The sequence below is a fragment of the Syngnathus scovelli genome, chromosome 1, assembly GCF_024217435.2.
Source record: "Syngnathus scovelli strain Florida chromosome 1, RoL_Ssco_1.2, whole genome shotgun sequence".
Classification (NCBI taxonomy): Eukaryota; Metazoa; Chordata; class Actinopteri; order Syngnathiformes; family Syngnathidae; genus Syngnathus; species Syngnathus scovelli.
Genome location: NC_090847.1, coordinates 343670 through 355851, shown reverse-complemented (window position 1 = coordinate 355851; position 12182 = coordinate 343670). Strand labels below are relative to the sequence as shown.

The window sequence follows — 12182 nt, the reverse complement described above, 5'->3', positions numbered from 1 at the left end:
TTCAGTGCGGCATAATGTTGTTCAGTGCGGCATAATGTTGTTCAGTGCGGCATGGTGTTGTTCAGTGCGGCATAATGTTGTTCAGTGCGGTATATTGTTGTTCAGTGCGGTATATTGTTGTTCAGTGGGGCATAATGTTGTTCAGTGCGGCATGGTGTTGTTCAGTGCGGGATGGTGTTGTTCAGTGCGGCATGGTGTTGTTCAGTGCGGCATGGTGTTGTTCAGTGCGGCATGGTGTTGTTCAGTGCGGCATGGTGTTGTTCAGTGCGGCATGGTGTTGTTCAGTGCGGCATGGTGTAGTTCAGTGCGGCATGGTGTAGTTCAGTGCGGCATGGTGTAGTTCAGTGCGGCATGGTGTTGTTCAGTGCGGGATGGTGTTGTTCAGTGCGGCATGGTGTTGTTCAGTGCGACATGGTGTTGTTCAGTGCGACATGATGTTGTTCAGTGCGGCATAATGTTGTTCAGTGCGGCATAATGTTGTTCAGTGCGGCATAATGTTGTTCAGTGCGGCATGGTGTTGTTCAGTGCGGCATGGTGTTGTTCAGTGCGGCATGGTGTTGTTCAGTGCGGCATGGTGTTGTTCAGTGCGGCATGGTGTTGTTCAGTGCGGCATGGTGTTGTTCAGTGCGGCATGGTGTTGTTCAGTGCGGCATGGTGTTGTTCAGTGCGGCGTCGTGTTGTTCAGTGTGGTGTCGTGTTGTTCAGTGCAGCATGGTGTTGTTCAGTGCGGAATGGTGTTGTTCAGTGCGGCATGGTGTTGTTCAGTGCGGCATGGTGTTGTTAAGTGCGGCATGGTGTTGTTCAGTGCGGCGTAATGTTGTTCAGTGGGGCATGGTGTTGTTCAGTGCGGCATGGTGTTGTTCAGTGCGGCATGGTGTTGTTCAGTGCGGCATGGTGTTGTTCAGTGCGGCATGGTGCTGTTCAGTGCGGCATGGTGCTGTTCAGTGCGGCATGGTGTTGTTCAGTGCGGCATGGTGTTGTTCAGTGCGGCATGGTGTTGTTCAGTGCGGCATGGTGTTGTTCAGTGCGGCATGGTGTTTTTCAGTGCGGCATAATGTTGTTCAGTGCGGCATAATGTTGTTCAGTGCGGCATAATGTTGTTCAGTGCGGCATAAAGTTGTTCAGTGCGGCATAATGTTGTTCAGTGCGGGATGGTGTTGTTCAGTGCGGCATGGTGTTGTTCAGTGCGGCATGGTGTTGTTCAGTGCGGCATGGTGTTGTTCAGTGCGGCATGGTGTTGTTCAGTGCGGCATGGTGTTGTTCAGTGCGGCATGGTGTTGTTCAGTGCGGGATGGTGTTGTTCAGTGCGGGATGGTGTTGTTCAGTGCGGCATGGTGTTCAGTGCGGCATAATGTTGTTCAGTGCGGCATAATGTTGTTCAGTGCGGCATGGTGTTGTTCAGTGCGGCATAATGTTGTTCAGTGCGGCATAATGTTGTTCAGTGCGGTATAATGTTGTTCAGTGCTGCATGGTGTTGTTCAGTGCGGGATGGTGTTGTTCAGTGCGGCATGGTGTTGTTCAGTGCGGCATGGTGTTGTTCAGTGCGGCATGGTGTTGTTCAGTGCGGCATGGTGTTGTTCAGTGCGGCATGGTGTTGTTCAGTGCGGCATGGTGTTGTTCAGTGCGGCATGGTGTTGTTCAGTGCGGCATGGTGTTGTTCAGTGCGGCATGGTGTTGTTCAGTGCGGCATGGTGTTGTTCAGTGCGGCATGGTGTTGTTCAGTGCGGCATGGTGTTGTTCAGTGCGGCATGGTGTTGTTCAGTGCGGCATGGTGTAGTTCAGTGCGGCATGGTGTTGTTCAGTGCGGGATGGTGTTGTTCAGTGCGGCATGGTGTAGTTCAGTGCGGCATGGTGTTGTTCAGTGCGACATGATGTTGTTCAGTGCGGCATAATGTTGTTCAGTGCGGCATAATGTTGTTCAGTGCGGCATAATGTTGTTCAGTGCGGCATGGTGTTGTTTAGTGCGGGATGGTGTTGTTCAGTGCGGCATGGTGTTGTTCAGTGCGGCATGGTGTTGTTCAGTGCGGCATGGTGTTGTTCAGTGCGGCATGGTGTTGTTCAGTGCGGCATGGTGTTGTTCAGTGCGGCATGGTGTTGTTCAGTGCGGCATGGTGTTGTTCAGTGCGGGATGGTGTTGTTCAGTGCGGCATGGTGTTCAGTGCGGCATAATGTTGTTCAGTGCGGCATAATGTTGTTCAGTGCGGCATGGTGTTGTTCAGTGCGGCATAATGTTGTTCAGTGCGGCATAATGTTGTTCAGTGCGGTATATTGTTGTTCAGTGGGGCATAATGTTGTTCAGTGCGGCATGGTGTAGTTCAGTGCGGCATGGTGTAGTTCAGTGCGGCATGGTGTTGTTCAGTGCGGAATGGTGTTGTTCAGTGCGGGATGGTGTTGTTCAGTGCGGGATGGTGTTGTTCAGTGCGGGATGGTGTTGTTCAGTGCGGGATGGTGTTGTTCAGTTTGGCATGGTGTTGTTCAGTGCGGCATGGTGTTGTTCAGTGCGGCATGGTGTTGTTCAGTGCGGAATGGTGTTGTTCAGTGCGGGATGGTGTTGTTCAGTGCGGGATGGTGTTGTTCAGTGCGGGATGGTGTTGTTCAGTGCGGCATGGTGTTGTTCAGTGCGGCATGGTGTTGTTCGGCATGGTGTTGTTCAGTGCGGCATGGATTTGTTCAGTGCGGCATGGTGTTGTTCAGTGCGGGATGGTGTTCAGTGCGGGATGGTGTTGTTCAGTGCGGGATGGTGTTGTTCAGTGCGGCATGGTGTTGTTCAGTGCGGCATGGTGTTGTTCAGTGCGGCATAATGTTGTTCAGTGCGGCATGGTGTTGTTCAGTGCGGCATGGTGTTGTTCAGTGCGGCATGGTGTTGTTCAGTGCGGCATGGTGTTGTTCAGTGCGGCATGGTGTTGTTCAGTGCGGCATGGTGTTGTTCAGTGCGGCATGGTGTTGTTCAGTGCGGCATGGTGTTGTTCAGTGCGGCATGGTGTTGTTCAGTGCGGCATGGTGTTGTTCAGTGCGGCGTCGTGTTGTTCAGTGCAGCATGGTGTTGTTCAGTGCGGAATGGTGTTGTTCAGTGCGGCATGGTGTTGTTCAGTGCGGCATGGTGTTAAGTGCGGCATGGTGTTGTTCAGTGCGGCGTAATGTTGTTCAGTGCGGCATGGTGTTGTTCAGTGCGGCATGGTGTTGTTCAGTGCGGCATGGTGTTGTTCAGTGCGGCATGGTGTTGTTCAGTGCAGCATGGTGCTGTTCAGTGCGGCATGGTGCTGTTCAGTGCGGCATGGTGTTGTTCAGTGCGGCATGGTGTTGTTCAGTGCGGCATGGTGTTGTTCAGTGCGGCATGGTGTTGTTCAGTGCGGCATGGTGTTGTTCAGTGCGGCATGGTGTTGTTCAGTGCGGCATGGTGTTGTTCAGTGCGGCATGGTGTTTTTCAGTGCGGCATAATGTTGTTCAGTGCGGCATAATGTTGTTCAGTGCGGCATAATGTTGTTCAGTGCGGCATAATGTTGTTCAGTGCGGCATAATGTTGTTCAGTGCGGGATGGTGTTGTTCAGTGCGGCATGGTGTTGTTCAGTGCGGCATGGTGTTGTTCAGTGCGGCATGGTGTTGTTCAGTGCGGCATGGTGTTGTTCAGTGCGGCATGGTGTTGTTCAGTGCGGCATGGTGTTGTTCAGTGCGGCATGGTGTTGTTCAGTGCGGGATGGTGTTGTTCAGTGCGGGATGGTGTTGTTCAGTGCGGGATGGTGTTGTTCAGTGCGGCATGGTGTTCAGTGCGGCATAATGTTGTTCAGTGCGGCATGGTGTTGTTCAGTGCGGCATGGTGTTGTTCAGTGCGGCATAATGTTGTTCAGTGCGGCATAATGTTGTTCAGTGCGGCACCTAGCACCTAGAAGGTAAATAAATAGGAAGGAAGGACTCACCGGTGACGTCGTCGCCCACGTCCAAGCGTTGTACTTTGTATTTTCATCCTTCTGACAGTGGAAAACATATAGCCAACAAACACCGTGGAACCTAAACGAATGAAAGAAAACTATCATTTGGCCACAACCAACATTCACAGATACAACACAATGTGACGTGCGGTGTTGAGGTTAAAGGTTGAGTGAAGGGCCCTCGTTTTAAACTACTTTTTTGAAAAGGAGTGGGAACAAGTAAGACGTATTTAATTTATTTATTGGGAAGTAGTAAGACTTATTAAATTTATTTAATCTACTTTTCTTCCCAGGCAAAATTTGACGTGCTGCAATTCCAAATTTCCAAAGTGAATGAAGGAATGAAATCCTTTAAATTATGATTTTGTATAAATACTAGGCATAAACACAAAATCTACGGCACAAAATGGGCAGACTTTACTTGTTTGAAAAGGACTGGTTACAAGACAGACTTTTTTAATTTATTTAATGGGAAGAAGACTTATTTAGTTTAATTGATCTATTTTTGTTCCCTGGCAAAATTCGATTTGCTGCAATTCCAAATTTCCAAAGTGAATGAAGGAATGAAGTCGTTTAAATTATGATTTTGTATAAATACTAGGCATAGACACAAAATCTACGGCACAAAACGGGCAGACTTTACTTGTTTGAAGAGGACTGGTTGCAAGACAGACTTTTCTGATTTATTTAATGGGAAGAAGACTTATTTAGTTTATTTAATCTCTTTTTGTTGCCTGGCAAAATTGGATTTGCTGAAATTGTATTTTGCCAAATCTTGACTTGAGACCTGATAGGAAGTATTAAACGCTCAGTTAAATCGATACAAGTTGGTAATAAGAGCGAGTAATGTTGGTTGAAGCGATGAATGAAGGTTAAAAGCAATTTAAATTATGACTTTGTCTAAATACTAGATATTAACAGACCATCTACTGCGCAAAATGGGCAGAGTTTACTTGTTTGAGAAGGAGTGGCTTATTTAAGTCTAAGATTTATTTAATCTGTTTGTTCCCAGGCAAAATTGGATGTGATGCAATTCCAAATTTCACCACATGATGGTGCCAAATTTTGACTTCATAGGACATATTCAACACTTAACTATTATGTTCAAGGTAATCAGATTTGTTTATTATTCTAATGGCCTTTTCAAAACTATTCTGGATTACTACTTTGGATCTATTCTACATTACTTGGCAACAACATACTCTGTAACAGATTAGGCAGTATAATCACATATGTTAACTTGAGAGTGCCCACACTCAATCTACTTATCGTGATGTGTTAAATCAATTACTGTTAGACATTATTATTCTGATAATCTACCAAATCTTTGAATTGAAGAATTTGTGATTTAATTAATAGCTTGTTGTTATGTTCAGGGTAATCAGACTTGTATATAATTCTAATGGCCTTCTTTTGAAAACTATTCTGAATTACAACTTTGGATCTTATATTACTTTGCAACAATATACTCGGTGACAGATTAGGCAGTATAATCACATATGTTAACTTCAGTGCCCACACTGTATTTATTTATGGTTATTTGTTAAATCAAGTACTGTTAGACATGAAATAGGAAGTGTTTAACATAAATGTTATGGCTACTCACCGTTGTAGCTCGCTCCTGGTCAATGATACGAGCCTCTTCTTGCAGTGGAAAACTTGCAGCCAACAAACACCGTGGAACCTAAAGGAATGAAATTAAACATTAACATTTCGCCTGGACCAATATTCACACGTACAACGCAACGCGGCTACACTTCTGCTAGCGCCTCAGCTACACGTTGCTATTACAAACGTAAATCTCTTTAAACACAATGAGTGTTACTTACCGTGTACGCTGTAGACGGTCCAGTTGCAAGCAGAAAATAAAGATATTTCTGTTGATATTCGTCGTTGCTCAGTGGCTCACGGCCATCGCGCCAACAGATTTGAATTTTGGTGGAAGGTCAGCCAATTACGTCATATCCGCGGCACATGACTGCGACGTAATACCCGCTTATCTGAAACGGCAGTTAAAAGTAGAGTTACATCAAGTTTTCTTTTTTAATCAACGCAATCATTTACAACCGTTGACCAGAAAGAATCGTCGAAATTCGACGTTCCCCCCAAACGCCACACTCACTCGCTTTTCAGGGCAACAAAAGTACTTCTTTTTAAAAACGATGAGTTGTACTTACCGTGTACGCTCTGGACGGTCCAGTTGCAAGCAGAAAATAAAAATATTTCTCTCGTTAGTCGTATGTTACCATCCGCTGTGTCTTTGTCAACATCGCCATTTTCCTACTTCCTGTTGCGAGCCACGCCCACGGATTTAAATTCTGGCGGAAGAGCCCGCCCATTGGCGTCGTTTTCGCGTATAGCAAATCCGATTGGTTGGGAAGGGGGCGCGGTTATGCAGCCGAGGGGTCCTGTGATCGGTGGGATGTAAAGTAGGCGTCGACGTCACGTCCGCGTCACGTGACCACGACGTGGCAGACGTCATATAGCAACCGCTGTTTTGTTTAGTAGACTTACAGTTGTTATGCATTGACATAATGGCGCACACTCCAAATAGATTTAAATAAATTAAATAATTCTTCTGCCCACTCCCTTTTAAACAAGTTAACTCTCCCCGCGGATTTGAATTCCGGCGGAAGTTCTTACAGTTGTTATGCGTTGACATAATGGCGCACTGGTTAGCATGTCCACCTCTTAAGCATGATGTTGCGGGTTCGACGCCTGATCAATGTTAGCATGGAGTGAGCTGAAGTGCATGGCGCTGAAGATTTGAATCTTTGAAATGCGCTGAGGTCTGACGTATCAGGCAGAATGGTTTGCCATCACGTTCAACAAAAAATAGAAACTTTCCCACTCTGATAAAAACGTCCTGTGTTCATCTACATATTTTCGTTTTGCTGTGCATCTTTTCCCTGCCATTTCGAGAGCCCAATTGACACTAATAGTTTACTGGAATGTGTTTGCCCATCCTACTTTGTGGAATTTCACCACATGCGCTTTTGACGAAAATACTAAATTGAACTCAAGTGAAGCCAACACGCACAACCCCCCCCCCCCCCCCCCCCCCCACACACACACACACACACCTACACACACACACACAAATGTTGATATGAACATAAAAGAGCCGCATGCGGTTCGGGAGTTGCGGCTTGGCCAAACCTGTACTATACAACTTTATTTGTGTAAAATTTTCACAACAGCTGTCACACAAACAAAGCGGGAAAAACCGAAGACGTGCGTGTTCCGCCCACGCTGGATTTATTTGCACCTTTGAAAAGACACCGTATTGCCGCAGATGTGGCAAAGAGTACTTTTGGGCATCTGAGACGGAAGGATGTCCAAAGCATCACGTCACCTGCTCTGGTAGGAATGGTGGTGGGACGTTGAGGTCAACCGCTTTGGGGTTGGCTGAATCTTTGGTCGCAGGATGCCACACACTTGAAGACAGAAGCAGAAAAGCAGAGCTAAATGCAAAATGTACTCACCGGTGACTCCAATTTTTTCCCCCCCTGAAGAAATGGATGGACGGGTGGCCCCGGCTGGCCGGTGGGACTCTTGTTATTCTGACCCTTTTTAGTGCGCGTTTGGGGCAACAACCGTTTTTTGTGGCGCTCTCTTCTGGTTCAAGAGTGCCCTGCATGTGAATTTGCCTTTCCTGCCTTCTGATTGGATGAGCGCCGGTGTGACGCGGTGCCTCTGTCACCGTGGCGGGGGGTATACGTCGGCATCGGAGCGTCTGCCAACGTCTGAGACCGGCTGGCAGTGTATCGGAGGGGTCGAGTGCGGTGCCGCTGGAGCTCACTCACCAGCTGGTGTTAGGGCCACAGAATGAAGGCCAAGGAGAAGACTAGAAAGAGAAACAGAAACTTCTCCTCCAATTGTTTGATTTGTCTCTTGTGAGCTTCGATGAATTCTTTCAGCTCTTTGTTCCTCTAGGACGGACAAATGGAAAGTAGCCTTCAAAAGCCAGTAAGCGTGCAAGTAAGTGCCGGGCTGGCTTTGGGCCCTTACCTGTTGCGCGCTGTGCAGCAGATCCATTCTCTCTTGGAGGATGCAAGCGTCGCGCTCCCTCAACTCCCACATCAGGGCTCGCTTCCATTGGTCCACGGCGCTCCTAAGCTCTTGTCTCTGATCCGCCGTCAGCACGTCATTCACGCCAGCGTGGCTGGCTTTTTCGCCGTCCGTGGCGGGGCAGTCCCGCTGCGGTAGCGCCTCGTACAACATGGCCTCCAGCTCCATGATCCTCTGGGCCGCAATCCTCGTCCATCAGTAGTCCGGCGGGAGATTTGAGGGCGGCTTACCTTATGAGCCTGGTCCATGGAACGCTTCCTGAAGTCCAACTCTTCATCCAGGTAGCCCTTCTGGTTGCAGAACATATCCTAGCACAGCTCAAGGTCAGAATTGTTGGGGCACATTGCCCCGAGTTCCCCTTGGCTGATGTCGCGTGTCTGTCTACCTTCTCACTTTCAATGTCCAACATCTTCTGTTGAAGTGCTGACTTGGTCACTTTGATGTATTCTAACCACTGAGGAAAGGCTGCTGTCACATAAGCAGAATGCGAGAGCGTGCGTGGACGTGCGCGTTACCTTCTCGGCTAGGGTGGGAAGGGTCCTGGCGTGAATCACGACCACCTGCTCCTCGTTGGTGAGATTCTGCAAGAGCCCAAAGGCACAGCGTCAACAAGGTTCTTTCAGCGCAAAGCCTTCCAAAAGTCACATTTGAGCCGCCGAGTCTCGTGGAGTGCGAACATAAGGAGTTCGACATACACTTACGGCGTTATCGCCCAGGATGTCCAGCTTCTTCATCAGATCACTGATGACGATGTCCTGGGGAAAGGCGCAAGGAGCAATGTAAGGTGTTCTGGGACCTCAGGTTAAGGTTAGGGTTGCGAGGGACGCCTTACGTACGCTCACGCCGTCGGCCTCGCAGTAGATCTGCAAAGGGCTGAGGCCGTCTGGGAAACGGACTTGCAGAAACTTCAAGACGGGGGAGCGCCACTCCCTCTCCTGAAAGGCAGAGGCATGCATCCGTCCGTCCGTCCGTCCGTCCGTCACATCTCTGGCCTCAAAACGCTTGTGCGAGTCTTCCCACCTCCAGCTCCAGGATGCGGAACTCAAGCAGTTCGTTTTGGTCTCGGATATCCTGGATGTGCTCTTTCAGACGCGCTTCTTCCGCCTCCATCCGCCTGACCTGAAAAGACAGTCAGACCTCATCTGCGGGGCTTCCGGACGGGTGTGACGCCAAGCGACTCCGCCCAGCGCCTTTCTTTCCGTCACCTTTTCGGCCAACTGCTGATTGCTCTGACGCAGCAGCTGCTTCTCCTCCACCCACTTGACATTCTAGAAGAGACAAACGCGTGGACAGCTTTGGAATGTTGTGTCATTTTCATCCACAAATTCTTTGGTTGACTGGAAAATGACATTTGCTTTTCTCCACATTTTCCCAGCCACGTTCAGGGGGGGGGGTGTTGGTCCAGTAATGCCAGACGAATGAGTGACTGAAGAATGTAGCTATTTTGTCTGAGAAAAAGGTGTGCTCATTGATAAGCTTACCTGTCCTTGTTGCTTCAGCGCTGACTCCAGATCTGCTACTCTGCTTTGATAGTGACCCATTTCTACTGTCATGTAACATGGGGGGAAGAGATGGTGCAAATGGTAAAATATGGATTGTTCACAGGAATAAATTGGCAGAGCTGAAATTCCAAATTTGTCCAAAAGATGGCGCCAGACCAAAACATGAGACCAAAAAAGGGGCCAAAATAAGCTAAGCAAGTTAAAATAGAAATAAAACAGGAACACGGTGTCGGATTGTGAGTCACGCATGGACGCACAAATGTGATTTTTACTTTTTGATTTCTTTGCTTGGCTAAAAATGTATTCTGTAACAGCTTAAAGCAATATTGTTAGTCAATTCGATCAAGGGACCCGTCACTATGAGAATAGTGGCGTGACATAAATTGTTTGGAGAAGCACAAATGTGATTTTTACTTCTTGATTTCTTTGCTTGGCTAAAAATTGATTCCCTCTTTCATGAACTGTGTTTTGCAATCGAATTGTTCTGGGATTGAATGATTTTATTAACACGGGTATCAGTGGGTGAAATTGTTCGGTTTCTGGAGTGATTAAGATTTGTAATTCTATTTCATGTTTCTTCAATAAATGTGTTGTGTATATTCATCTACTTTGTTGTGCGCTGATTTGTACTGAATGTACAATCGATGGTTCGGGGTTGATTTGACAATTTGATTAATGTGCAGGGGGTTATTATGGTATAACATAGGACCGTAATAAATAAAAGTAACATCAGACAATTTTAGAGAATTGAATAACTTTCGTAGTTATTTGAGACACGAGTGAATTTCAATCCGTTTGAAAGTTTGCTTCGTCTGAATAAATTAACGGAAGTGTTTGAATCGGATTATCGGTTTGGTGTAGAACTGAAAGTAATTTAATTATTTGAAGGGCGCAGGCCCGTTTCCCCTTTTGACGGGCCGCGTAAAAAGTAACTCCGAACATGTTAGAGAATTAAATAACTTTCGTAGATATTTAAGGGAAGAGTGATTATTGAAAGAGGTGCGTTTGACACTACCATCAGCTTTTCTCTGGTCTGAAAGGAGGAGGAGGGAGGCTCCTCCTCCTCCTTTCAGACCAGAGAACACCCGAGGCTGGGTGAGAACGGGGAGGCTGCGACCCGGCCGGGGGTTGCGGGAAGGGGCGCCACCTTGATCTCCTTCTCGGCGTCGTAGTCCCCTCCGCTGGTCTGGGCTAGCAGAGCGTAGGCTCGTTGCAGCGCTTGATATTCTTGCGTCAGCTGGCGGTAGCGAAGCTCCGCCTCCTCATGCACACACCAATGCAACACAGCACTAGTACCAGAATCAGTCAGACCGGCGACAAAGCACCCGCGACGCAAAGACGAGTCCGATTCCAGGCTGAAGAGGAATGTTTGGCGCCAATACGCTGGCAGAAATGGCGGGCTACCTCTTCGGGTTCCGTGTCGGGGGTTCTGTCGGTGTGAAAAGACAAGGACGATCCGTCCGAGTCCACCAACACGTCTTCGTCGTAGCCGTAAAATGTTTCGATGACCTGCGGGCGCGGAAGCAAACATCTCTCTGAACAAACTGAAGCGACACCTCACGATGAATCGACGAGAGGAACGATAGCGAGAAAAAGGCCATTTCATCTTGCGCAACACCAAGCAGCCGCAAACAAACAGACTCACCTTGCAGGACCTCACGCTTTGTTCCTCCTCAGAGATTCTCGACGTCGGTATCGTAGCAGCAAATCTCTCTCCTGTCGACACAAATAATCCGCCTTTGAGATTCTTTGGATGCAAAGGGAACGAACGGCTCCGGCGCAGAAACAAACGCGACTCACGATGACATTTCTGACATGAGCTCCTGTCTCCAGAGCCTGAAAAACCCGTCACCGGCGATGATTGGAGGGACGCTCGTCTTTTCCAAAAGTGACAACTACAGGGTGTGTCAGGGTTTTCCAGATTATCTTTATCGTATGATTATGTTGCTTTGACTTTGACTGCAACCTGTAATAAATAATATTATTTATCCCTTATTTATCCCTATCGCTTATCCCTTCCTACACAAAGTCGTAAAACATCCCTTGCTATGTTTTGACTAGAGGTCAAGGGCTTTCTCTATTCAATCCACTCTTACACCCACCCTGTTTCTCTTAATAAAAATGCTCGTGCGGGAGCCGAGAGTCAGACTTCATTCGTACAACGGATGGACTCTCCACCTGCAGGTGTCCAAAAGAACTTACTTGTCTCCCGTGTGATTCTTGCAAAATAAGTTGGAGCGAGCGCAACTCTAACAGGGTGCATTTTGCCACTAGCTGCCTACGGACAATGACGTCGCGCTCGCGGCTCATGGTTGACGGGCTGAGCAGCCGGGCGAGTCCGTCGTTTTCAGCGCACAGCGAGTGGCAAAGGCGCTGACAAAACGGGAGCTTTGAGCTGCTGAAAACGGCAAAACAAGTCTAAAGCGTGTTCAAACGCGTGCGCACAATGCTCCTGCTTGAAAGGTCGGAGTTTAAGGGGCCAATTTTTTGGATGGCGGCCGCCGGCCAAGCTTTGGACGGAAAAGGTTTCCTGGCGACAGCGAGCGAGCGCGGCGCTGTCGTACGTGCACCGAGTCACCTGCCTGAAGACCTTGGACAAGTCGTCGATGATGTGCCGCTGCTCCACAACTTGAAGGAACTCCATTTCACCGTCCTGCTGGCCGCAACCGCGCTCCAGGTCATT

At 48.1% G+C, this 12182-nt stretch overlaps 1 protein-coding gene and 1 long non-coding RNA gene across 2 annotated transcripts; both read right to left on the bottom strand.

The window, feature by feature from the left end:
* Positions 1-3899: 3899 nt before the first annotated feature.
* On the bottom strand, positions 3900-6246 carry LOC125989930 (uncharacterized). The gene is made up of 4 exons (XR_007488753.2): positions 6104-6246; positions 5756-5926; positions 5533-5610; positions 3900-4005 (listed from the first exon to the last, which is right to left on the bottom strand). It is a non-coding gene; the product is annotated as an uncharacterized lncRNA (long non-coding RNA).
* Positions 6247-7098: 852 nt separating this feature from the next.
* LOC125989811 (janus kinase and microtubule-interacting protein 3-like) lies at positions 7099-8372 on the bottom strand. The gene is made up of 2 exons (XM_049756155.2): positions 7938-8372; positions 7099-7858 (listed from the first exon to the last, which is right to left on the bottom strand). The coding sequence occupies exons 1-2, from the start codon at positions 8163-8165 to the stop codon at positions 7742-7744; spliced, it is 345 nt and encodes a 114-aa protein (XP_049612112.1). The 5' UTR covers positions 8166-8372; the 3' UTR covers positions 7099-7741.
* Positions 8373-12182: the final 3810 nt, after the last annotated feature.